General features: G+C 39.6%; 1 protein-coding gene and 1 non-coding gene across 4 annotated transcripts in view; one reads left to right on the top strand and one right to left on the bottom strand.

The window, feature by feature from the left end:
- Positions 1-26,556, top strand: part of flt1 (fms related receptor tyrosine kinase 1) — a 38,975-nt gene extending 12,419 nt beyond the window's left edge. Inside the window, exons 11-30 of one of the 3 annotated variants that reach the window (XM_005471860.4) lie at positions 6,773-6,896; positions 7,392-7,500; positions 10,574-10,876; positions 14,240-14,386; positions 14,464-14,595; positions 15,512-15,618; positions 17,701-17,836; positions 18,291-18,395; positions 18,484-18,597; positions 19,364-19,452; positions 19,992-20,100; positions 20,183-20,280; positions 20,372-20,494; positions 20,839-20,950; positions 21,058-21,157; positions 23,676-23,781; positions 23,860-23,957; positions 24,204-24,273; positions 24,357-24,448; positions 24,539-26,556. In XM_005471860.4, coding sequence (XP_005471917.1) covers positions 6,773-6,896; positions 7,392-7,500; positions 10,574-10,876; positions 14,240-14,386; positions 14,464-14,595; positions 15,512-15,618; positions 17,701-17,836; positions 18,291-18,395; positions 18,484-18,597; positions 19,364-19,452; positions 19,992-20,100; positions 20,183-20,280; positions 20,372-20,494; positions 20,839-20,950; positions 21,058-21,157; positions 23,676-23,781; positions 23,860-23,957; positions 24,204-24,273; positions 24,357-24,448; positions 24,539-24,707 — 2,443 coding nt within the window. In that variant the 3' untranslated portion in view covers positions 24,708-26,556. Of the gene's footprint in view, positions 1-154; positions 1,743-6,772; positions 6,897-7,391; positions 7,501-10,573; positions 10,877-14,239; positions 14,387-14,463; positions 14,596-15,511; positions 15,619-15,972; positions 16,186-17,700; positions 17,837-18,290; positions 18,396-18,483; positions 18,598-19,363; positions 19,453-19,991; positions 20,101-20,182; positions 20,281-20,371; positions 20,495-20,838; positions 20,951-21,057; positions 21,158-23,675; positions 23,782-23,859; positions 23,958-24,203; positions 24,274-24,356; positions 24,449-24,538 lie in introns of those variants that run through there. The other 2 variants (XM_019363120.2, XM_013268359.3) reach the window with 2 other exon arrangements.
- trnav-cac (transfer RNA valine (anticodon CAC)) lies at positions 17,075-17,147 on the bottom strand. The gene has a single exon. It is a non-coding gene; the product is annotated as a tRNA-Val (tRNA).
- Positions 26,557-26,588: the final 32 nt, after the last annotated feature.

The raw sequence follows: 26,588 nt of genomic DNA, 5'->3' as shown, positions 1-26,588 counted from the left end.
AATTACACTGCAGATTACACTTGGCTTCTTAACTGGCTGCCTCACGGTCCTTTGTAAAGCTCTGTTCTGGTTCAGCTTCAGTGTCTGTGCTGATTGTGTTTCTTTGGACTGGTACTTTTGGTTGGATCCTCACTGGGCCCCTTGTTCTTTGCAGCCCGGCTGCACCACCACAAGCCTGACGCCGTGCTGGAGGAGGCCCAGGGACAGTGGACCAGGCTGGGCCAGGCTGACGGGGGGCCTCTCGCCTGGGTCCTGGGTCCACTGCTGGGTCTGGCCCTGGGAACTGCAGCGCTCTTATCTGGCCCGAGCAGGAGGTGCATTGGGCTTCCTGTGCAAAAATCAGAGCGCTTTTCCTCTCGTTGTTTGGCTTCCTCTCCGACTCGAGACGCTTCCCAGCGGCGTGATTGTCCCTTCGTCTTCAAACGTGGCACGGCCCGCTTCCTCAAGAGCTTGATCTATTCTTGAGAGCACCCCCACACCCCTTCCCCAACTCGTCTGCCCCCTACACATACCTCTAAAACCCCTTCCATCACCAGCCCTGACCTGCACCACAACCCAGCATCCTTCACCTCTACAAAAGAAAAACTTCCCATCACCTCCCACCCTGGAGCCCTCCCACTCCATCACCGCCACCTCCACACACTCATCGGTGCCTCTCGACAGCAGCCAAAACCCTCAGTGACATTACCAGTGATCCATAGTGACAATCGCAAGCTCTGTATACTGGAAAATGAGTAAAGTGACTTGGAACACTGCTGAGCAGTGACAACCAGGAGATACAAAAAACCAGGAGTTAAATACGCCACAACACTAAGGATATAAGGACACCTGCTTCACTGATTATTTATTTCCTTCCTTTTTCCAGTTTAAGTCTCCCCGCTACACCAGGCTGTCCTGTAGTTTGATGCTTTTTATATTTCACAGACATTTGAGCCAGAAAAAGTGCAATTACACCCATCCACCAGCCACATTTCTGGAGCTGCTTTGCTTGTTTTTTGTGTCCTAGAGTGGTACTAAAATGGGTGCATGAACCGTGCCTGTCTGTCCCAAGCCCCGATCTGATTTTGACATCCAAAAGAGAAAAAGAAAAAAAAGCTGTGAGTTTCTGTTGCGATTTTTTAACCACCAGTAGAAGATCAGTGTGCTTACCTTGGACGGGCGAAACAGGAGAGAGGACATGCTTTGTGCTGTTCACTATGGGATTCCTTCAGTTCTCTATTAACAGACTGAGTGTCTACAGATGCCTACCATGTAGGAAGTCTGAGAAGGCCAGAGACGATCCTGTGTCGCTCACTATCATCCCATATCAAAATGTCTCATTTATGTGTCATATGGTGTCAGTATAACAGCCCTGTTGTCTTTGTATCGGAAGTTAATTAAAATCTAAGTGTATGCGTGATACTACAAGCCATTTTATGAGAATGAGTAGCATAAGTGTTTGAATAAAGTCCATTTGTGCATGTGAGCGTAAAGAGGGTGACAGTGTGTGTGCTTGCGCACAATCGTGTGTGTGTGTGTTTGTGTATCCTATTCTACGGGTGTCTGCTAATGTGATTAATTGCTTGTATACAGATGTTCTATGAGTAATATATGAATCTAATATTTAATAATTTTATACAACTAACTTACATATGACAATATTTGACTCTGTATGACTCTGTTAAGCTGTACTGAAGTGTTATATCAGTTGTTTGTGTTTTTTTTTTTGCATTAAACCTTGCTTATATTTGTGTATTCGTTTACATGCGCCGCGGTTATTTTGGGGGGGTTGGGGGCTAAGACAGGAACACACAGGGACAGCAGTAAAAGTTTATTTTAAGCAACATAACAGGACAGGAAGAAAAGGCAGCAGATGACCCCTCTGATACACAACTCGAAGCAGTCCATTCATATTCCCAAGCAGCCGCTGCTCACCCTGTTTGCAGGCACACACTGTGTGAATGTGGTGTGTCTGGGTGCATATATAGAAATTTATACGTGTTCATTTTCTGTGTCTAACCATGTTCATGTTCACGCATCCATCTAACTAATTCTATGTGAGTGTGTGTGTGTTTGTGTATGTGTGTGTGAGGGCGACTTTGAGTCAGAAAGTGTTTCCTGAGAGGCGTGGGAGTATTAGCTGGGTGGTATGGTACAGTAGGTGTGGGTGTCTGTGTGCATTCGCATAGCATGTGTGTGTCAGGCCCTTGGTGTCATGCACAGGGTGGGCCGCTTGTGTAACTCGCACACTATCTCGATGCCAAGAGGAAGAGCAATCAGTGAGCAGAGAGGAACCGAAGGCAGGGAGGAGCTCAGGGGCAGACAGAAAAAGATGACGACAAGGATACAGACAGAGACAGAGAGAAGAGAGGAGGGGGGCAGTGGCACATCCATAAACAGGCAGAGCATCAGTGGACAAAGTGGAAGTGATAGTTTACAAGCGGGAGGAGGGTTAATGTCTTAAAAAAGGAGGGGACATCCTTTTATAAGGTAGCTGTTTTATGCAAATAAAAAAGAAATCACCCCTGCACACAAAGTCCAGGTTTGTTTATTTCTGCTGCAAAACTGGCCATTAAGACTTGGGAGTCTACAGGGATTCACTCACCTGTGGAGCCAGCCTCCAGTGGGTATGTGAGGAAACTTCAGTTTTCAGTCCAGCGGCTTGGTCTGCAGGTGCACACCAGATTTTTCACATTAAAAATTAAATTCTGTAATCACAACTAGTGTTTTTATAGTAGACTAGAAACTAAAGGCATCCTTTCTATGTTTTTCTACATATTTAAGTAACGTTCTTCACTATTTAGGCTGTTTGTTTGCAGCCAGATGATCACCTGCAGTGTACTGAAAGTGAGGCACAAACAGGAGAGCTTAAATCTGTGGAGGTGAAGTCTGTACTTGTTGTGCTGAGGTATGTGAGCTACAAATACCTCAGCTTAAGACATTAACATTAGTAAGTTACTGAGAATTTATTCATTGCTCAGGATTTCCCCATTTAAACTGACTTCACATTAGTGGTTGACATGAATAATTAACAGTTCAGTAAGTGTTAGCTTAATCACTTGAAGTCAGTTTTATTTGAACAGGAACATACACGTAAACAGAGAACATAGTAAAGATCATAAGTGAAAAAAATTAGAAAATTTGAATAAAAACACAACTAATTTTAACGAAGATAAAAAACTGTGACTGTAACATAACATAACTGTGACTTTAGCTTTTACGTGAGGGCAGTGAGGGAAGTCATTGGAATGATGACCTCGGTGACCTGGAGGCGAAATACAGAGTTAAAAGATCAGTATCATGGAGCTAATCCATTGTTTAAAATCTATTCAAAACTTCACAGGCAGCCAGTGCGGCCGAGTTAAAACAGGAGTGATCTGCTGCAATTTGAGCCATCTGCAAGCGAGAGAAAGTGAATCTGGGCAGTAGCTCTGTCCAGCTGAGAGGCGATAGAGGATAACACACGCAGGACTTTTCCAGATCAATAACAGATTAAATGTGAGAACAAATAAACTGAATCCACTGGAGATCTAATCCGTGTCGCACTTTGGTTTTTTGTCTCTCTGCAAACAGACTCATTTCCCCTTTAAACATATCAAAATTGCATTCACTAGATGAAATGAAGGAGCAATATTTCAGATATTTTGTAATAACATCTAAACAGTTTTTAAAAATAAAAAATCTCAACACAAATAATTAGCATGCATAAAAGTTAAACGTTTGTAAAGGTTGTCTTTTTTTGCCATGAGGCTTTGTAAGATATTTCTTAAAATCTGAAAAGAATATAAATAATAAATAAAAATAATAAACTTTAGAAAAATGACTATATGGTCCTCTGAAACTTCTGAGGATTTCTTTGCTTGTTGATTTACAGCATAAAAAAATAAAATTATGAATGACGAATCTGATTATAGTGTGGGTTTTACTCACTGTAATGAGCTAATTGTTGTTTTCAATAGCAGGTCTGGACCAGAGTGGCAGCGCAACTACACAATCAGCATGTTGCAATCTAGTCTTGCAAAAATTAGGCAAGATGTTCCGCTTTGCATCATCAAATCCATTTTAATTTGACCCAGAGAAAGTGGCAGCGCTGGATATATATAGTTATATAAGTTCTTTTTTAATGTTTCAGTGTTAACCTGAATATGTGGGCACAGAGACGAGCTGTGTTCACTGATAGTTGTTTTCAGAAGTGTTCCTGCAACACTTCAGTGATTTCAAACTTGTTTGTTTCTAGTGTAGATCAGACATTCAGTTTTGCATTTTGCTCAATACTGAAAGTCTGCGCTTACTTTTTTTATTTTAATGAAACGCCCCAGTTCTTTGTAATTTCATGTTGAGAAACATTTTACATTGCCCACACAGTCTTTCACAGAGTAGTGAATTCCTCCACATCTTCACTCCTAACATTACAGGTTTCACCACACGTTTTGCTAGCGTTGCATAACTTTTCCAGTGTATTGTTGCCTCACTGTCAGTTTTTTACAGAACTGTGTGACTGTTGGTTCTAAATTTAAAAATTTGCTCATCTTAACCATTTATTATTCAATTCAATTCAACTTTATTTATTTAGAGCCAAATCAACAGTTGCTATGAGCAAGAGCTTTAGCGACAGTGGAAAGGAAAAACCAGACTCAGGGAGGGGCGGCCATCTGCCGCGACCTGTTAGGCTGAGGGATGGAAAACACGACAAAGGCACGCTGTGAAAGAGAGCCAGAGTTTAATAATAATTACATGAAGAAATGTGTATTAACACAGAGCGAGTGAAACAGGTGACTGAAGAAGAAACACTCAGTGCATCATGGGACTCGCCCAGCAGCATAGACCTATTGCACCATAACTAAGGGAGGATTCTTGGTCACCTGATCCAACACTATATATCCTAATATAATGCATTTATTCTGTTTTCCACTGATAAAACAGCTTTAACGATTCTATAAATCACAGAATTTTGGATTATTTTAATTTATACATCCTTCTATATTTAAATTGTGGACCGACAATCAAACAGAAGCCACACTGTTGTGTTTTTTTCAAATGTGAGCAGCTTGCCTCATGAATGCATCATCCTTCTCTTAGTTTCAGTTCCTGAGAGGTGACATTATTGTTTCAAACTTTCCTAAAATGGAATTCACATGAAATTTCCGCTGGTTCGATGCACTTTAGAAATTCAAGCTCTGACACAGCAAACTTCAACAGCAAACTTCAACAGCATTCAAACATATCCTTTAAATGTTTGCTTTTACAGCAACACTTGAATGCAGTGTGACTGTGTTTTCTCTAGAAACATCACTTATGTAGTAGAAATAATTATATCCATGCATTTCCTTATAGCTAAAAGAATTAAAATTTTGATCTGAATAGTTAACATTTTGAATAAGCACGAGAGTTATTATTTCCACCAAAAAGTTTATGCCTGTAGGTCTGCAAACATGATCGGTCGAAAGTTTTGAAATGAATTCTGATAAAAAACTTTGTGTCCATTAATGGCTTACATCCATCAAGATCTTCAAAGTCAACTTAATGATTTATTGGTCGAAAATTGACAAAATAACTTATAAACTATGATCCTTACAATTGTAGTGTGTTGTCACAGCTTCATATATCGTGTCACATTTGACCCTTAATCTCTCCTTAAGGGTCAATAGAGCGATCTGAAGGTCAAAGTGATTTTATGTTTCTTACTGTTATTGTTTGTACTGACAGCATCCAGGCACATATGGTATCAGATATGAAAATTATGTTATTATGACTTTGTTATGTACACTGCAGTTATTGTTTAAGTAATCCTTGGGGGTTTTTTTGGTAAACAAGATCAATTTATGGTCAAAATCTTTTTTCACTTGATATATTTTACTTAACATTTAAACAAATTTCACTAAATTACTCTAAATGTATATATTATATACAGAAAAATCATACTCCAAATTATATCACGTTTATTAAAATAACAAAATCCTGCAATTGCACTTATTTTTACTACATTGAAAACTTCTTAAAGTATGTTTAAAAAGAACAAAGGAAACAAAATGAATATCTACAGAACACAATACTATTAACATCATTATTATATTGCAAAGAAAAAACTCACTCCTGGTTGTATTTTTGTATCTCTTTACATCACATCATATTTGATCTAGATCATTTCAATTCATGAATTTAGCATTTAGCATTTCCTACACAGACTAATTACAAGAAATGGAAAAAAAACCAAGGGATGATCTTCTCTCCTAGAGTTGTGAAACTAACTGATCAGGCAGTCTATGTGTATTAAGGCCCCACCCAACTCTTGTATAATTTAAGAATTTTTTCGTCATGAGGTGATGTGCGTAAATAACCAAAAAGCGCCTTGCATAAGCTCAAGTTCCCACAGCTCCTCCGGTGTGTAATCTATGGATTTAGACTTGCGAGAGTCATTGAGGGACAGGAACTCGTGTCCTGGAAATGTGGGCTAATTTGTTAAGAATAGAAGGAAGTTAATCGGCAGGATGACAATACCACCTCTGCATCCTTCATAGATGAACAATCCAACATTACATAGCACTTCAAAGATCCACTATTGTCAGCTCGCAGGGCAGGGAAAGACGACATGAGGCTATTGACAAAAATGTGGTGATAGTAACGATGATGTGATTCATGGTTTAACATCAAGCAGCAGCTGTCAAAGCGTTTTCCTGATGTTCTGGTCTTCCTCCTGCTGAGCACAGCTGAGAAAAACACTCGCACACCTGGAAGCAGCCAAAAATTATTTTTGTCAAACGCAGCTGAGTCCCTCTCTTCCTCCGCCTTCAAGGTGTGTGTGTCCCGCGTCCTCCTCGCTATGGAGCCCTGTGACAGAGAGTCTCCCCGCCTCGTCTACACACAACCGCATCCTGAGTGTTACGCACAGAGAGGAAGTGCTTCAGGGGAAGAAAAGGGTAAGTAAAGAACAGAAATACACACTGGGACTGACAGAAAAGCTGTGATTGGCTAGAAACAGGCTGTGTAGTTACATTAGTGTAGAAAATAAGGTTTAAAAAAAATCCCAGTTTGCTCTATAGGAAAAATTTCATGTCCAAATTCTGGCAGATTCCTTTGCTGCAGGTGCACTAATCCAAAAAGAGTGTGCATAATATTTTAAACCTCTTATTAAAGGCACACTCCACTGCACACTCTTGCAGGTTCACTCGTAGTAAAGTCTCTCCCACACACACTCAGAGCTTCTCACCTATAATACTAGTGTTGACCTACTAAGTTGGAAATGGGCAAGAGGTCTGGCTCAGAGACCCCTATTGTCTTCTCAGTGAGCCCATGGAAAACATGATTCCTGCCATCAGTGGCAGAGGTAATGAGCCTGAACTTTATGAATGTGGGTGTTTTTCATAATGTCCTGAGTGCCGGTTTGTTCATGCGGATGTTTGTGCTCTCCATAGACGGTGGGGGTCCTGACTGTAGCAGAGGCCTTTGTGTCTGGAGTGTATCGCTGCATCGCCTCCAACTCTGCGGGGGCAGACCAGCTAGACATCCACTTCTACATCACAGGTGATCCCAGACAAGATCAATCATTGTGGGAGTTTTCTTTCCTTATTCCCACATCATAAACATGGAGTAAAGCTTCTGCTTGATCCTTTGTAACCATTAACTCTCTTTATGCAGAGCCTGCATGGTCCCAAAATAGAAACACCAGACTATCTTATACTGTATAGTTATACTACAGTTAGGTCCATAGGTTTTTTTTGGCAATGGCATTTTTTACCAGATTTGTCTCTGCACACCACTATAGTGGATTTTCAAACATTCAAGATGCAATTGCAGAGCAGCCTCTCAGATTTAATTCAGGGACTTTAAAAAGGTATTGCATGAATTGTTTCAAAATTACAGCTTTAAACGCAAAGTCCACCCTTTTTTAGACACTCAATTGAACAAACTAACATAATCTTAAATATAAGGATTGTTTTTAATATTTGGTTAAAAATCCTTTGCAGTCAGTGAATCTCTGTAGTGTAGAACCCATGAACATCACCAAATGCTCTGTTTTCGCCCTAAGATGCTTTGTCAGGTCTGCAGCTGCCTTCAGTTTGTGGGTCTCTGTGCCTTCAGTTTTGACTTGGCCATTGAGACATATCCCATTTCTTTGACTTAAAAAACTCTTGGGTTGCTTTTGCAGTTTGCTTTGAGTCATTATCTATTTGCACTGTGAAGCACTGTCCAATCAGTTTTGTGCCATTTGGCTGAATCAGAGCAGACAATAGAGCCCTGTACACTTCACAATTCATCCTACTACTTCTAGCAGCTCTCACATCATTAATGTACAATAGTGGCTTAATTCCTTTGGCAGCCATACATTACTATTCTGTCATGAGTGGCTTAAAAGCTGTGACACATAATGAGACCATTAGTCAAGTAAAACAACAAAAACATTTTATTTGAATTCAACAAAACCCAAAGAAGTTACCACAGGACAAAAACATTCCTCAGTCAGTAAGTGAGTAGTGTTGGCATGTTTGCTTTTTGCCTAACGTGGTGAGTGAAATGTTGTTTGGGTAGAGAGAAAAGGAAAAAGGTCGAATTGTTTTTCCCCGAGGGAGCAAATGGAGTCTGCGTCTATACTGGTGAAGACTGGGCTGAGGTGTTCCCAATCACTAATAACTCAACCACACCCGCTGTGCATCTCTAACACAAAACACACAAAGACAACCTGCCAGCCCAGCAGCCAAAAGAGGCAGGTTCATCATGTTGTCTCCACTATGTTTGACAGATGATGCGGTAAACTTCATGAGCTGTTTTCTCTTCATTCTGGTGCAAGTTTAACTTGGTTTTAATTTTTCCAAATATCTTTTTTTCACCAGTGCAGGCTCTTTTAGTGTGTTTCCTGACAAAGTCTAATGCCTCCTTCTTGTTCCTGAGTGTAACCAGTGGTTTGTACCTTTGCAACTCTGTATTTACACGCATGAAGGTCTCTTAATTGTAGACCTTACAATAACGTATCTACCTCCTCGAGACTGTTCTTGACTAGATAATGTGATGGGATTTTTCTTAACCATGGAAAGAATTCTGCGATCATCCATTTTAATCACCTTCTCTGGTCTTTCAGGCCTTTTGGTGTTGCTGAGTTGGCAAGTGGATTCATGAATCCTTATTTTTAAGAAGTGTAACAGATTATTTGGGGGTTTTTTTAGGCTAATGATGACTTCAGAGTTCAGGGGAAAAACTGCTTGTCGGCCAGTTGACCTCTTACTTCTGTGCCTCTGAAAATGTGGGACTGTGTGTAAGAATGGCTGTAAATCCTGAACAGTTAATGCAATACTTTTGCACAACACCTTGAATTAAAGCTGAAATCGACAAAGGCAAAATAGCACACACAAAAAACACCTTTATTCAAAAACTTAACTGTAAATAACTCCATTACTAACATGAAGGTTAAAATCTTCTGAACTCTATGATTCATATTGATTAGCTTTTTACACCAATGTGCACACACACACATGCATACATTCCCTAATGGCTGGCACATTTTCAGGGTTTTATGATGAACTTGAGCTTACAACATCTTTAATATGTTGTATGAAAAATAAAATACCCTTCAGTCAACATTAGCAGTAAATGAAGAGGCCATAAATATGTGCAAATGTGCAGACAGACTTATTCGCATAATGATCATGTTTGAAAAACAAAAAAAGATAAGGATATTTTAATCAACAGGAAAACAAATCAAGAGTGAAAGGAAGTTGGAGATTGGTACAGATAAAGAAAAACAAATAGCAAAATATTACATAGATGAGGATTTAAATCTAAAGCTAGGGATGGGATGGTTGTGTCAGAGACCTGCAAGAATATTGCAGCAAGATCACCACACTGATATAAAAAGAGACCTTGATGTTCCAGAGCAATGGATTTAAATGGTTGACAATAATAAAAAATTAAAACTGCAGTCAGTATGATGCCGATATACTTAAAACCAGAAGTGTGAAATACTGTTCAGATACAAGAACTGAAGTAAAGCTGAGCAGAAATGTCTGCACAAAGATATCATGCAGAGCTGAAAATACCTGGTAGCACATAACAGTTTGCATGCATCACGTACATTTCGTACTCTGTGGTTTTGCGTGCGATGTGAAGTGTGTTGTACAGGTAAAACCTGAGTGTGTATGTGTCTGCAGTCAGGCTGCGCTGAGCTTTTAGTGTGTGAGCAAGAGCGAAACAGGAACCTGGCGCTCTTATCGTTCCACTTCCCCGTGCAGCGCACTTCCTTGGACTGGCAGGTCCACTTTATTTCGGGAGGCCTTGGGGTGTTCGGGAAAGATAAACACTATCTGCCATCAGGAAACTCTCAAGCCGTTTCCACGGGAAGTTTCAGATGGCTAAAGTAAATAAAAAGCCTTTTTACTGTATTCCACTAGCTGCTTTAACCCACAATGGCCATTCAACATAGTCATCAAAGGTTATAGAAATGAAGCATTGGTAGAATGAGCTCTCCTGGTTTCAGGCACCAGTCAGGATCCAGACTCGCATGTCGGGAAACTGAGACGGCTTATTCATCTCAGTATTTGTTTATACCTCCTCCTTACTTCTTCTTTCCAACTAATCATGTATTTCTCTGCTCTGTCTCCATCAGATGTCCCTGGAGGCTTCTGTGTAAAGCAGATGGAGGAGGCCAGAGAGGGTGGAGACCTCCGCCTCACCTGTTTAGCCAATAAATACCTGTACACAGCACTGTCATGGCAGAGAATGAACAACACAGAGGAAGCCCAGTCTCGCGGCTTGAATAATCAGCAGTTCATGGTTGGAGATTTCTCCAACTCGCTGGTCCTGTTAATAAGCAACCTGACGGCCAGAGACAGTGGAGCCTACAGATGCTCTGCCCGCCACATCGTCACCGGGCAGGAGACACACCTGGAAACACAGGTGGAGGTGACAAGTGAGTAATCTCAACCTAATGCACTCATAAAGAAGAAAGCCCTTTTAAAACCACACAGAGTCAGATATATTTAATGTTATAAATCCAGTCTTTTAACCTTCACACAGGAAGTATTTGGGAGTTAAATTCCACAGCTTGTTATTTACTGGCTCATGCTAGAGGTTTTAAGTCCTTTGCCTTCTTACAAATCATGACATGCAAGGTTTGAAGTTCTCCCAGTGGGATAAATGAAGTCAAGGGACATAAAGCTGCACAAAGCTTTTGAAGATTAGTGAAACCTATTGTAGTTTCAAGTGTTTTGCTTATGGCGATCTTGAATATGTGTTTGCAGACTTACGGAAGGAGTTTAACTTAAAATTAGTTTTCTATAAAAAGAAAAGGAAAAAAGGAAATATTGAGGACATTTAAACTCACAGCCTCTTCATGTTGTTCTAGTACTTTATGTTGCACTTGTTTGCAAACACACACATTCGCAGGGGTCTTGCTGCTTGGGAATGGGTCCCCTTAGTTTCCTGGGGCCCCACCCTAGCTTTGCTCTTGCACTCCAGCTCAGCACCTCTTTCACGTGGGAATGAGCTCTTGACTGGAGGAAGAGCACACAATGGCACTTCCCACAATGCCACATTTACAGGCCCCTGCGCAGCGCTGCAGGAACAATCAGCCAATCAGACACTGTCAGGCCCCAGCCTTCGCAGACAATCATCAATTGTTGTGCAGGAGGAAGATAGAGGAAACAACAATCAGTTGCTGTGGTTAAGTGACTTTTCTTCGTGTCTTTTACGGCTGTTCTCAATACAATCAGGGCTTAGCGCGTCAACTTCCTCCCACGGGACACCCAGCAAGGGAATTACTAGAGATACGGAGTGACTAGGATGAAAGAAGTGGTGGTGGTGGGGCTGGAAAAACAAGAAAAGGGGAGAAACTGAGAAAATTTTAAAACATGGAGAGTATGAAGTCATCTGTTTTTATTATCATGCATCGTTGTGCAGTTATAGTGTATAAGAGCTGCGTTGGTCTCATTGTATGCACTTACGCACAAGCAGCTGTCCGCACAAGCTCAGTTTTTCTTGTTTGAAAATCCTTAGTTTTACTTTCATTTTTATTACTTTCACTTTTACTCCTTTTAATTATCACTTCAGAACAGGAGTCAGTCTCTATCTATGAATACACACACAACACTTTCTGAACTCAAAGTCGTGTTATGTAGACATCTAATGTCTTATTAAAGAAAATGTACCAAAGCTTTGTCGGGAATGTTGCGTTGATGTAAATTAACAACAATTCCTGGATATTTCTATTTTATTTCAGATGGCTTATTTTTTTAACCCCTTCACACTGAATGAGTCAGATTTGTTACGTGAGTTTTTGTACGTTTTTGAGACTCCTACAGCAGAAGTGTGATTACCGCCCACACTCAAAAATTGCACGATAGATTTTTAAGCAATAAATTAAAGGGAAAAAAGTGTAGCAAATATGATGCAAGTTAAAACTCCAATCCAAATTCGTGTTGTTTTTTTTTTTAATCTGTCTTGAAGTTCAAAAAAACCTAAACTTTTAAAACATTCAAATTTTCTGGCAATCACAGTTCAGCCATTTAAGGGTCTAGGACTAAATATTGCTTTTGAGGTTTCATTTGTCTGTAAAATCTATTTTTTATTATTACTTTTTCAAACCTAGTTTGAGTTTAATTTTATTAACCTTAAATTCACCCCATTGTTGCGGCTCTTTGTATTGCAGGGTTATTAATAAAAAACAAGGCCCAAGAGGACCCAAACTTCAGCTGAGTCACAGGTTTAAGCCAAGGCCACTCTTCCACGTGTGTCACTACCAGCATTGTAGTTATTGTCCAAAAGTGGCACGGGTCCAGAAAACTATGGGAAACAAATAGCAGCAGTTTCACTTTATCACAAAACTGTAACTACGACTGTGACTACTGTAAAAACTGTTGTTTTTTTCAGTTAATTATCAAGTGGTGAAAAAAACAGACTAGCCCACAAGAACTGAGAAGTTCTTATTTTTAGTTCTTATTATCAGCAGTGGGTAAATGGACCCTTACTGTATGCAGAGGCTATAAAGTTACTTTAAAAGTGAACTATGGGGACTTTTAGCTCAAGAGGAGTAAAAAAGGTAAAAAACAGAGGTGGTGTGACCAAAATAATCCTAAAATGATCCAAACTACTGCTAACTTAACATTTATACCCCATAACAAAGAAGAAAACATCTATGTAATTCCATTCATATTCATCTATACATTTATTTATCAGTTATTCAAACATGTGTCACTACTGGTGACACTTGCAAGCAGCGTACAGCTGATGGTTCGATATAAGGTGCCAGAGGACCCAAACATGAGCAGTCAAAGGGCCAAAGTCAAGAACAAAGTTGTGTTTTTCCATAATAAAGAAAAATCTGTTTTCATCAAGCCCATTCTTCTACATGTGTCACTACCAGCTCATACTTATTGTCCAGAAGTGGCTCGGATCCAGAGAACTGTGGGAGAAAATAGCTCTGCTTGCATTTCTACAGATTTTAAATAATCCTCAGCAAACAATAATCTTACAAATTTATGTTTGTGTGTGCGTGTGTGCAATTAATGCCATATTCGGGTGACTCTGTAGTTGTATATACAGCTAAGATACACAGTCGTCGTGTATTTTGGCTGATGATTCCTGTTCTGGTGTATTTTTACTGTTCAGCAGTCACTAATTTTGGCCACAACAGGCAAAGCGGAAAAACTGTAATGAAGAGTATGAAAATGAACAAAGTTGGCAATAAGCAAAAGAGACGTCCATTTCCTTAGTGAGTATAGATCAAAACAGAGCTAAAAGTAGACACAGCAGTGGAAACCGCCAGAAACAATGTGCTCAAAGTACAAATTATTCTTGCAATAGAAATGTACAAGATGACACAAACGTCTGAAGTTCGCTGCTGTTTCTTTATTTCATCAAAGAGGAAAATAACTCACTATGGCATAATGTTACCATACAATCAAAGTGGAGATGATTTTGCTTTAAACAGTACTCTGGTGTCGGTAATCTGTCAAATGAATGTTTAAACTTGATTATTTTTGTGTTTTTTGCTGTAAAAAATATTTGTAAAAAATTACTCTCCAATAATGATATGAAGTAAAATTGCATGCATAAACTACAAGGACAGTATAATTAATGCATTCGGTTAGATTACACACACTCCTCTTTGAGGAAGAGGAAGGGGTTTGTTTTTGAGCTCATTATTATTATTAGAAGTAGTAGTTGTGGCAATATAAGTCCCATAAATACACAATCTCTCAAATATTACATGAGACAGATTAAGCAGAAAATTCAGATTAAAGTTAGTATAATTCATCTCTTTCTCCCCCTTCAGTCCTGGAGCCTCCTGTCCTGGTGAGTAATTTGACAGATTGCACCGTCAATGTTAGCAGCTCAGTGACCCTCAGCTGTCCATGTCGAGGGGTCCCACCCCCAACCATCACATGGTACAAAGACCAGCGTGTTCTGCTGCAGGGATCAGGTAAAGAAAAAGAAATCTTAACGCGTAAACTTTAGCAGTAAACCGGTGGCCTGTAACTTATTTGTTGCCGTCTTTAGGTATTGTTATATCAGCAGAGGAAGCGACGCTCCATATTGACCGGATCACAGCGGAGGACGAGGGTCTGTATACGTGCCAGGCCACCAATGAGAGGGGGTCTGCGGAGAGCTCGGCCTACATATGGGTTAGCGGTAAGGATCGCTGCTTTTTAATTGGCTCTCCACACAGTTGCCGATGTAACACATCCATATATAACCACGTTTGAACGTGCTCTGTTTTCACGTGTGTAAATAGGTGTGTAATGTGAATGCAGACATTTAGTAAAGTACATCACATTGTTTTGATGTAGTGTTTATACAGAGAGTGTGTCAGTTCTATTAATGGAGGATGATGAACGTCTGTTTATTAATTTCTAAGTAAACATTGATCAAAGTACGTCTTAACATAAACGTACTCAGCCTTTTGTTCAGTTTCCCTCATTCACACACCCACATACACACACACACACACACACACACACACTGACGTCCGGAGGTAGTAGAGAAGGCAGGACCTCTGTGGTTCCTCCCAGTCCAGGTCTGGAAAAAAAACACTGACCGTGTGTGTGTGTGTGTGTGTGTGTGTGTGTGTGTGTGTGTGTGTGTGCATGTATGCATGTGTGTGTGTGTGTTGTTGTGTTCGGATCAGTGAGGAAGGAAGCTGTCTCCCATTTTTATTTCCTCCGGAAGGGTCCAGCCTGCGTCTCCAAGAGGCTCCATAGTAGTGAGCTGGGCATTTCTTCATCATCCCATTAAAAAAGATTTGAAAATAATAATAAACCCAGATTTAATGAGAGGGAAGGATGATGGTCTTTGGTCTATGCGACCGTGAAATCACAGTGACCCCATTCGGACGGATAATTAAAGCATCAAGTACCTCAGTCTGATAAACTATTGTAGTTTTCAGAACTGCAAAAAGGAATAAACATTAATTTTATTAATTAATATATTCTTTTATATACATATATTCTACCCTGCGCTGCTCAGTCTAGGATTTTTATGTACATAAAAGAATAAATACCTAGAGATTTAAGCAGCATTAAGCTGAGGGGTGTGTTTGTGTGTGCAGGTGCTCCAGAAAGCTCATTTCTTGAAATCCCTACTCTCACCTGTACCTGTGTGGTGGCTGCTCTCTTTTGGTTTTTGCTCACGCTCTTCATACGAAAAATGAAGCAGGTGAGAGGATTATTTTGCTTGTTTTTTTGTTTTTTACTTGTTTTATGCGTAATGAGAAAAATATGTACTGTCAATTTTATGTTTTCTAAGTCTTAGATTGCTTTTACAGTATGCTTCAATATCAATATCCTGTACACTTCACAGTCCATCCCCAGTTTCTCTCCTTCTCCAATCTGTTTTTTTCTTCCCATCATTCTGGTAACCTTGGTTTCATCTGTCCAAACTAGTTTTTCCATAACTCTTTTCGAGGCCCCGTGACGTTGCAGAGCTGCCCACTGCATTCCTTCTTTTTTCCTCTCTCGCTGTTAGGTTTATTTGAGCGTCTTCTCAGTCTAATGATGACCTCTGTTTCAGGAACAGTTCAACGCTTGGAATCAGACCAGCTCCAGATCTTTCATCTGTTTAGTTTGTCATTAAAGGAAATGAGGGAAAGCCCTCGCCTGGTTATGAAACTGCTTGCCAATTATTTCTGAGCCTCTAAAAATGAGGCAATCTGTATAAAAAATGTCTATAATTCATAAACAGTAAATCCAATACTTTTGCAAAATCCTTGTAATTAAAACTGAACGTCTTCCACTTCAAGAGCATCCACTGTGATTATGTACAGAGGCAACACTACAGTAATAGCTATTATCCAACATCCATGTCGACATCACAGGTGCTGATTTTGTCTAATAGAGCTGAGGCGTTTTGCTACGCAGCAGCCTTGTGTTGTGATCCTACAGTGTTGTATGTGCTATTTTCATCTGTTTGTCGTGTGGCTGAGTGTTTCTTACTCTGCTGCCAATTTGACTGCCTAACAGCATTTTGCGTGCTGGCGCTTTTATTTGGTGTCTAAGTGTTTCCCACACTGTAGCATTTCTGGCCTGACTAAGCTGAGCACTTCTGCCCTACCATTATCCCACTTATTGGACTTGTGTAATGCTACTCTGGCTGATGTGTGGTAGCTTTGGTGGTATCTTTAAATGGGCAGGAAGAGGCTCCACTTTTACTCTTAAGATCCCCTTACCCCTCCAAGTTGGCACAGGTACTCCATCCTGCAGTCAGTTATATTTTCTATGTCACTGAAAGAATAACTGGCTGGAGGATGACCATGACAAATGCCCATCATGTTTTGGCGATCATCCTGAATTCATAGAACCAAAGTTAACTGTGTTTGGATTGAGGGCAATTTTTCACCAGCACCTCAGCTCTTCCTTTAACCTCCCTCTCCTCTTTCATATGTTTTTCTCAGTGAATATTTTTATGTTGGTAAATAACAATTTCCACAATCATTTTGTTTTCCTAGACTGATGCGAGGTGTTTATATATATTTAAAGAACTAGTGGTTTAGATTAGATGATACTTTATTAATCCCTCGGGTGGGTTCCTCCGGGATATTCAGTTCTTTTTTTAATTTTTATTTTTTATTTTTTTTTTTTTATTTTTTTTTTTTAGAAAGAATAAAGTAACGGCCTGTTTCCGCCCGGTTTCGAACCGGGGACCTTTCGCGTGTGAGGCGAACGTGATAACCACTACACTACGGAAACCGCTTGACAGGTTCACTCTACAACAGAAAATGCTAATTAATGCATTGACATGAATACGTACAAAAACAAATTAATTTTACATTTGAATGCACAATTTACATTTTTTTCCTTTTTAATGTGCCGTTGTTACAGAAAAGGGTTGCTAAGGTGCAAACTATGCTCTTTGCTGGTACATTTATATACAGTAATAATAGTAATAATATAATACATATAAAATATATAATAAAATAGCGTATATTATAATAGAATATGATAAGTGAAAGTAGCTCATTAAATAATACCTTTTGACGACATGATTTGACGACAAATCTATGATTTTAATGTCTCTTTTATGCATAGACAAACCTTTTAAAGATGTTGCTTCTCTCAGCTTCACAGTAACTAAAAATCTGATTTTATAGTTATTTATTAATGTCCGCTTGCTTTTCAATGTCTCAGACGTCCCTCTAAACTGACTATGTTGCAGCTAATCTGTCAGGTTCTGGATTAAAAACAGTAGTAATTAATTTTATTTATTTATTTTCTTTTTACTGATACCGACTGTCTTCCAAAGCCCAACAGCTCATACACCAAAACCGAGTACTTGTCAATCGTACTGGACACAGGAGAGGGGCCGATAGATGAGCAGTGCGAGAGGTTGCATTATGACCCCAACCAATGGGAGTTCCCCCGGGAGCGCCTGAAATTAGGTATGCTGCTTCAATCTATTAAAGAAAAAATGTTTTTAGCGTGATACTCTTGTGTGGGCTGAGATTAGACTGATGTTGTGAATGCAGTGGGGGAGAAAGGAGGTATTTAAGCCCACGTAACAACACAAGGATTTTCTCATAGACCTTATCAGCTTATTATTGGGAGTGACTCTCATTCCATTAATCAGACTTTTAGTCTGTGTTGTCTGTGCTCAGCTAATTAACCCCAGCATGAGACATGTAAACAGTGTTTACCGAAACTAATCAGCTCTTACGGTCATCAGGGTGGGATTTGGGCAGATGGGCAGCTGGTGCGGTCTAAAGTCTTCTGTTATCAGCTCCTCACATCTGGATTGGATGATAATCATAATTAACTGAGTTGTTTTAAAAAGACACAAAACACACCTCCCGTATCCGTTTCATTCACATTCTCACGCTGTCTTTTTTCTCTCAGGAAAGCTTCTAGGCCGTGGGGCCTTTGGTAAAGTCATGCAGGCATCTGCATTTGGTATAAACAAAGGCACCAGCTGCAAGACTGTGGCTGTAAAGATGCTCAAAGGTTAGGTCCATGATATTCTGTTAAATTTAACTACAATTTAAAACCCTTTTGTGCTACTCACTTTACTATTCTTCCTTCTATCCACCAGAGGGCGCTACAGCCAACGAACACAAGGCGTTGATGACTGAATTGAAGATCCTCAACCACATTGGAAACCATCTGAATGTCGTGAACCTTTTGGGAGCTTGCACCAAACCAGGAGGTGTGTGTGTGTGTGTGTGTGTGTGTGTGTGTGTGTGTGTGTGTGTGTGTGTGTGTGTCAAGGGGTTTCCATGCATTTGTCACCACATATGTGTGGATTCACTGTGTTCCTGTTAATTGAATTGAATTTGCAGTCAGTACCTGCGTGTTTGTGGCCTTACGACAGAGTTATTACAGTTTGTTGTATCTATAGTTACTTTTTTGTGTTTTATCATTATTTTATTTATTCATTCATTTATTTATTGAATTCAGTTTAGTTTCAGTGAGTTTCAAGACAGTTTTTTGTCACTTCAGTTTAGTTTTAACTCTTTGAAACCCATTTGTTTTGGGTAATTCCACTATTCTTCCATTAGCTTTAGTCTTCTATTTTTATTTTTAATTATTATTGAATAGAGGACATATGTCATATTTAGGAAAATCTGTAAAACAAACTCAATAAACACGTCCATCAAAGCCTCATCAGGCAAAGTTTTACCAAATTTTTAAGAACATAATTTACCATAATTTTTTATCAAACTAACTAATACTAAAGTTAAGGATATTTCCTCTATATTTGTATTTAATTTGTTAGTTTTACAAGTTCACAAGATAATTTCAGTTAAATTATTTTTGTTCAAAAGTCCAGTTTTTGTTTTTATTTCTTCTTAACTAAACTGTGTTTTTTTTCCCACATCTACTTTAAGTTTTAGTTTAGGTTTAGTTAACTGTGATAACCTTGCCTTGCACTTACTAGGACTATAGCCTGTGTGTCTGTCCTGTGTGTACAGGACCGCTCATGGTCATTGTCGAGTACTGTCGTTTTGGAAATCTTTCAACCTTCCTAAAGAACAAGAGAGACGTGTTTGTACAAGACCGGGTAAGTTCAGCTGCTGAACTTATTTTTTAAAATAAACCAGGCCTTTGAGTTACTTGTGGTTGACGGAGCAATAGTAACCTTCTTGTGCTGTACACGGTTACAAAATTGTACACTTAAAAAACTCACTTCTGCAATCGGTTTGAAGTTCAAAGATGTTTATCAGTTCTTGAGCGAGACACAATGTTCTCTAATTTCTAAGTTCACAAATAGCTCAAAATGTTCTTTAGTTCCCAAAAGCAAAATATGCTTTCATTCATTTTCCACTAACAAATAATTAAAAAACTAGAATTTAGAAGATCTCAGAAGACATGTAAGCTTGAGTCCTCAATCCAATCTAACCAGAAGTGTAATCTTATAGCGAGGAACTGTAAGACTAAAAGGCCTGCATGACACCTGATTTGTAAGGCATGTTTGATATACAGTTAAACTGCAGTCTAACCCTAAACCTACCACTATGTGGTTCACCAGCAACTTGGACAATGTTAAAGATGTCAAATTTTACTTCATCATGCAGTATTTTGTTTGATTCATTCCCTCAGCTGGCTGGAGTAAAAGGTGGAGGGCAGTGTTGGGACAGCAGCGTGTCCGACGACCAGAGCAGCTTTCACACAGACTTTGATGAGAGAGATGAGAAGGGCAGTGACCTCTGTAAGACCTGAGCCTGGTGAACATTTTATTCTCGTCATGAATCAAACTGCTTTTGACACCTCTCTGTTTCTTCTGCTTCTAGATCCACAAACTGCTCCCAATTCCCCTCTTTACCTGGAGGATCTCATTTCTTTCAGCTTTCAGGTGGCACGAGGAATGGAGTTTCTGGCCTCTCGCAAGGTCTGACTCTTTGCTATTCCACCTGTGAGCATACACATACATGTATACTGGTTTTATGTCCTCATCTGTGTTTTGTGTGCACCTACATCAGTGTATTCACAGAGACCTGGCCGCGAGGAACGTTTTACTGTCAGACAATAAAGTGGTGAAGATATGTGACTTTGGCCTGGCCAGGGACATCTACAAAGACCCCGACTACGTCCGCAAAGGAGATGTGAGTATTTCTGAGGAACCTGGTTTGAAAAGATAACACACTACTCTTCTTTTTTTTGCTTTTTGTTTTATTTTTAACACAAAGTGACACATCTTGCCGTGTTGTTCAAATAATAGGTGTGATTTTCATTCCAAAAAGGGGAAGTAGTTTTGTCATGGCAGTCTATCACCAAGGCTTTTACAAATTTGTAACTCATTATGTTGAGTGGTTCAAAGGTATGAAGCAAAAAATCACAAACTTGTTTTCCCTAAAAAGATTTATTGTGATTCTTTGGAATCAGCAATCCTTCAAAGTTTTCTGACATAAACCAGGTTTGATAATCCTGTGTTTTCACCGTCTGACAGGCCCGACTCCCACTCAAGTGGATGTCTCCCGAGTCCATCTTTGACAAGGTGTTCACCACCCAGAGTGACGTGTGGTCCTACGGCATACTGCTGTGGGAGATCTTCTCTTTGGGTGAGAGACATGTGCTTTTTCTGAACATAGGCACGGGATGGACAATCATTACATAATGTCTGCACAAGTATATGAGCCTCATGAACCAAAATGTGTGCATTTAATAGGAGCGTCCCCGTACCCTGGACTTCACATAGATGAAGAGTTCTGCCACAGGCTGAAAGGGGGAACAAGGATGCGAGCGCCAGAATACAGCACGCCTGAGATGTGAGTTGATATTTATTTCTCAAAAATTGCACAGCTGCACAGCGATTTGGAGAGCAGGTGGTTTGGGTTGTGCAGAAATTTATACCTTATTATTTTGTACAGTTAGAAAATCCCGGTACGTAGAACTCCAAGAACAAAATGTGTTGCTAATTCTTTAGTTGTCAGCGCATCATCATAGCCAGTCTCTTCAATCACTTTCTCTTAACAGCTGCTTATGGGGAGAAAATATACTCAGCTATCTATTTACTGATTGACTTTCGGTCCAGGGAGCCATCCAGACCTATTGATCGATCGATAGGTGATGGATGGGAAGGTTTAAAAGATCTGAAATGGTTGCTAAAGTTATCCTCTTTTGAAAAAACACTGTAAGGTGACCAATGCTCATTTCTAGCTCTGTTATTTTTATTCTTGGCTCAACTTTAGCAACTTGTGCAGCTCTTATGTAGCTCGTCCGCTGTCTAACAGAAGCTGCTCAGCTCCTCTCTCTATGCGCCTCCGTTAAGGCCTTCTTATTAAGCAGGCTTTCTTCTGATTGTGTGCTCGTCACAAACAAAAGGTTTGAACAGCATGTGGGCGGGGGTTGGTGCCTCGGATAGCCACATTATGCATATCTGCTCTCTTTGATATCACACAGAGCTCATGCTAGACTAGGACAAAATCAAAGCATTCAGTGCTGTCTGAAGCCTGAGCTGTGGGCTCACAGGGATCATCTGCACATATGCTGACCTCATTATTTAAAACTTTTCACACTGTTTTGACCGTGTGTGTGTATGAAAGAGAGTAAAACAGTTTTTTCCTGAAGTTTAAACAATCAAAAAATGTATCCTTAATTGACCTTTAACTTACAATTTAAGGTTAAGGTTCATTTAAGGTTATTCAAGTTCAGATAAGGTGATCGATATTTGCTCCCTTTTGTTTACCTTGATCAACTTTGATCGAGCTGGTTAGGAGCAGGTTTTGCCACCCTCTGTTCACCAGAGATCTGAGCGGATGTTTGAGCCCAAAATAGGTCCAACCACTGACTTCAACCTTAACCACAGCTCTCAGTTTCACAGAAAGATGTTTGTTTTGGACTTCCAAAACAACCATTCTGTTATCATACTGCTAATCTTTAAGTATGTTTAGAGTAGACACTTTTTTTTTCTGTTGCTATCTGTGAGTTGCAATTTCCAGTTTATTATGTCTGCTATCATGTCTGTGTGCAATCAGATACATCCTTACTTTTTCCATGGGCTTTGAAAGGGTAAGGAACAGCCTGGTGCTAATAATCAAATGCACGTGATTAACTTATTTTCAACAATGGGCTGCTTCTATGAAAGTCGAAGTTTCGGCAGTTTGCTCGTCTGGAGCATTCAGGTGTGCAGAGCTGCTTTTAAGTTAGCCAAAAAACTTCAGGAACAATGTTGTTTGGATAGAATAGAGTAGAGCTGCACAATTAGGGCCAAAATCATATTTATGATTATCTTTAATCAATATTGAGATCAGGATTATTCTTTGATTTTACTGACAAAAAATGTGTTTTATTGAACTGTCTTGTAAACAGAGCTCTTTTGTTTTTTTAAACTAACACAGTATTAAACCCACAGGACACTGCTTTCACCTTTACATTGTCCAACATTCTTGTTAATTAATCATTATAAATTAATCTTTGGAGACAAATAATATAAGGTTTTTCACTCCATTCACTGTACCTGTGCAATGGATGTAAATAAAACTTGTCAAGTATTCGACAGATGTTTCCTCTGCAGTATCTTCCACACAGCACAGATATTGCCACTTAGAAAAAAAACCTTGCCATCTTATCAGGTGGTCGAGTAAGTTAGTTGTGTTGTCTTGCAGTGCAGACACAAAGCAGTCATTGCATATAATTTATTCTTGATTAAAATCACAAGTTTTTCCAAATAACAGATGATGATCCAATTTGAGGGACAAGCACTTCCCATTTGAATTTTGTCATAATTAAGTCTTTTAATGTGACTTGTTTATAAATCTTGTCATAAATTTTGTTGCTTGTCCAGACCAGTTCAGGAAACTTCAAGCTGCACAGTGCAGGGAGACGCTGTGATCAGCATATGCAGCGTGTGGTCATGTGCTGATTTAGCAAGTGCTTGATCTGCTTTTGTATGCAATTGAAATATCACCCAGTCGTGCTCAATTTAATTGCGTGAAGCAAAAAAAAGATCATGATCAAGATTATAAATTTGATTAATTGTGCAAAGTGGAGACCTTTGGCAGAGCACTTGTTAGGTGAAAGCCAAATATAGCATATCAGCACAAACATCTAATACCAGCTGCCATGCACGGTGGTAGAGAGGTGATGATTTGGGCTTGTTTTGCAGCCACAGGATCTCTGGACGTCATTGACATACCGAAAATGATTACTTAAACTTTATTGCTGTCAAAAGTGGTTTTGCAAAGGTGCTAAAGGTGCTTATATTTAGTTTTTCACATTACTGCAGAGAGTTCTGCAAAAGTTTTCTGTTTCACATGAGTGTACTTGTGTGTCTTCTGTGTACAGTTACAGCACAATGCTAGCATGTTGGGAGGCCAACGCCGCCGACCGACCCACCTTCACTAACTTGGTGGAGACAATGGGAGAGCTGCTACAAGCGAGAGTGCAACAGGTCAGAGATCATTACAACAACATTTATCTAAACAAAGGGCCTTAAAAATGCCCCCGATTCATGCTTTCTCTTTAACAGGATGGGAAGGATTATATTCCTCTGGGATCTTTTATGACTGGAGAAAGTGATCGCTGTGAGGCCTTCAAAGAAAATCCGCTCGCAGTCACAAACCTGAGGTAAAAAAAAGAGGGGAAAAAAGGAAAGAGATTGAGCAACTGCAGCACATAAGTGTGCACTTGATAGGTCATGAATAATAAATTCTAATATAATGGTCTTGAGAAATAAAATCAAAAAAATGGACAGAAAGTGAGAGCTGGGAGGTTAGGGTGAGATAACTGAAAGTAAATTCAGTAATTCTAAAAACAGGAAACAGGTTGAGATATTTCCAACTTGCTTTTTCAATCTGAACCCAATCTGTGCAGTTACATGAGGGGCATGGCCACACTGCGGACTTTTGAGCATTTGCCTTGCGAGGACCTAACCACCCCTGATGTAAGAAAACACCTCCACTTCTGCTAATTTGAAAACATATCACTTTAAAGGAAATCCATTAACACTGATACTTTTGGTTTCAGGATGAGCAGACCGATAGTGGCATGGTCCTCCCATCTGAGGAACTGAAGAATATGACGAAGAGCAACTGCAGCAAGCACAGGAAACTCAGCAGGTGAAGATCTTTAATCTGTGACCACTCGATCTTCAATTCATCTCTCAGTGCACGCTAAACGAGACAATCGATCTCAATCTGTGTGTTTAGGTTCTTCACCTTCACCAAGTGTCGAGACACCCAGGTGCCCTTCCTGTGCAGTGACATCGCAGGTCTCCGTGAAAACGACCCCTCGATCCTGCCATGTGACTGGGAGTCTGACGAGGGAGGCTCCCCTCCTCCAGACTATAACTCAGCCTTCCTCTACCCCTCCCTTTAGCATCCACGCTTGTGTATTTTTCACAACTTCATACAGGGTTTATACAGCTTTTTATAATTTCTCCAGACCTCACCTTACACTTTTTAATTTACCCCACCTCACTTTTTATAGTATCTGCACGTCCAAATGCCCCAAATATTTTGGATCTTCCTCCTTCAGCCAAACTTGTTTAAGAAACCTTTGCAAAATCGCATGCTGTTGTACAACAAAGCTTCCTCACAAGTATTATCTCAGTGCTTTTCCACCACATTACCCATTCTACGAGCAGCTAAGTCTTACCTGACAGTACTTATACCCGTGCAGTTATGCAGAATGTATTCACTAGTATGTAACTATCAGAGCTTATTGTATTGGTACCTCATGCCTGAAGCCTTGTGAAGAGGAGCACTGCTGTATAAAATAACTGCTCCTCTTGCACAGCTACTACATGCTGGAAAAAGTTATTATCCACTGAATTATACAGCTAGACGCAATATATGTACCTGTATTTATTTTAGTTATGCAACCAAAATGTTACAACCTGAAATTTGACCATTTGTCAGTGTAAATTTTACTCAGTTTCCACTTTAATAGGTACACGTAGCTGTAAATCTTGCAGTCCAACACAACAGCCTTGGTAAAAAAAAAATTACATTAATTAAAGGGAACCTTTACAGCAGCATGGCCAAAATATTGAATGAGGTCACCATGTTAGTAAGTCTATATTTTCAACTGCTGCTTAAAACATCCGTTTGCAAGGGCAACCAGTTAGAGGGAAGCTGGTATCTAAGACTAGTTATTTTAGAAAGATGACAAACTGGAGTTGCACTAAGGCGTAGTCTAAAGATAAACAAGGATATTTTTTTTTAACAGTGAATAATGCAAAGCTGTTCTAGTAGGAAGCGTCTTTAGATCACTAATTTTTTCACAGTCTCCACCGCAGACGAAATAAATATATTTTATTTTATTTATATAACATCAAATCACAACAGCAGCCGCCTCAACACGCTTCATATTTTACGGTAAATATCCGACAATGAAACTGGTGTGAGGACGATAGGTCCTCCACGCTCTCCAAGACTCAATATTATTTTTTTGTAGGCCACAGTGTTAGACTCCAAGATTTAAGTGTATCTAATAAACTGACAACTCAGTATATGTATTTTAATTCAATGTATTCTTTAATTCATAAAATCTTTCATGCTGGGTTTGTTTCCATTTGCAAAAACCTTTGAATGTGCAAAGATTAGCTTAGTTCTGATTAGTTGATCCTGTTTGTGTATTCCTCTTTATAATACTAGTTGGTTAGTTGTGGGCAGACAGCTCTGTTGCAGACTCCGTCACAGCCCAAATCTGTATACAGCTGCCTTTGCCTTTTCTGGTCTATTTTTCTATATCACATCCAAATGCAGGTTACATTAAAGACCCCTTTTTTTTTTCTTTTTTTTTTTTTGAGGAGTGCGTCCTCCATTGAACCCACCTCTATTTGAGGTGCTCTTTAGAAGGGATACCTGTATTCTTTTGTTTCCATTTAAGCCTAAGACGCTGCCATTTGAAGATGAAACTAAAATGCCTTTATTTTCACTGCAAGGTTATCTAAAAACTCTGAAATGTTTTGACACATATTCATGTGGAAATCTCACTTTGGTGGAATACCACTGGAAAAGATTCAGCGTGCTCATGGACTCAGTTTTATTCCCAGATGAAGTCTTGTGTGCCACACTGCGAGTTTTTAACATGGCCTTGCTGTGAAAATATCAGCATCTTAATTTTATCTTGAAACAGGAGTGCCTTGGACTTTTTTCACTTTATTTATTTGTACAGTTTCAGCCTTTATTTTGATAAGCTGATATAGGAAAGCAGGGAATGACACACAAGAAATGGTCCAGGACAAGCTTAAAC

The sequence above is a fragment of the Oreochromis niloticus genome, linkage group LG9, assembly GCF_001858045.2.
Source record: "Oreochromis niloticus isolate F11D_XX linkage group LG9, O_niloticus_UMD_NMBU, whole genome shotgun sequence".
NCBI classification, from domain to species: Eukaryota; Metazoa; Chordata; class Actinopteri; order Cichliformes; family Cichlidae; genus Oreochromis; species Oreochromis niloticus.
Note: the sequence above shows the minus strand (reverse complement) of the source record. Positions and strands in the feature narration are given on the sequence as shown.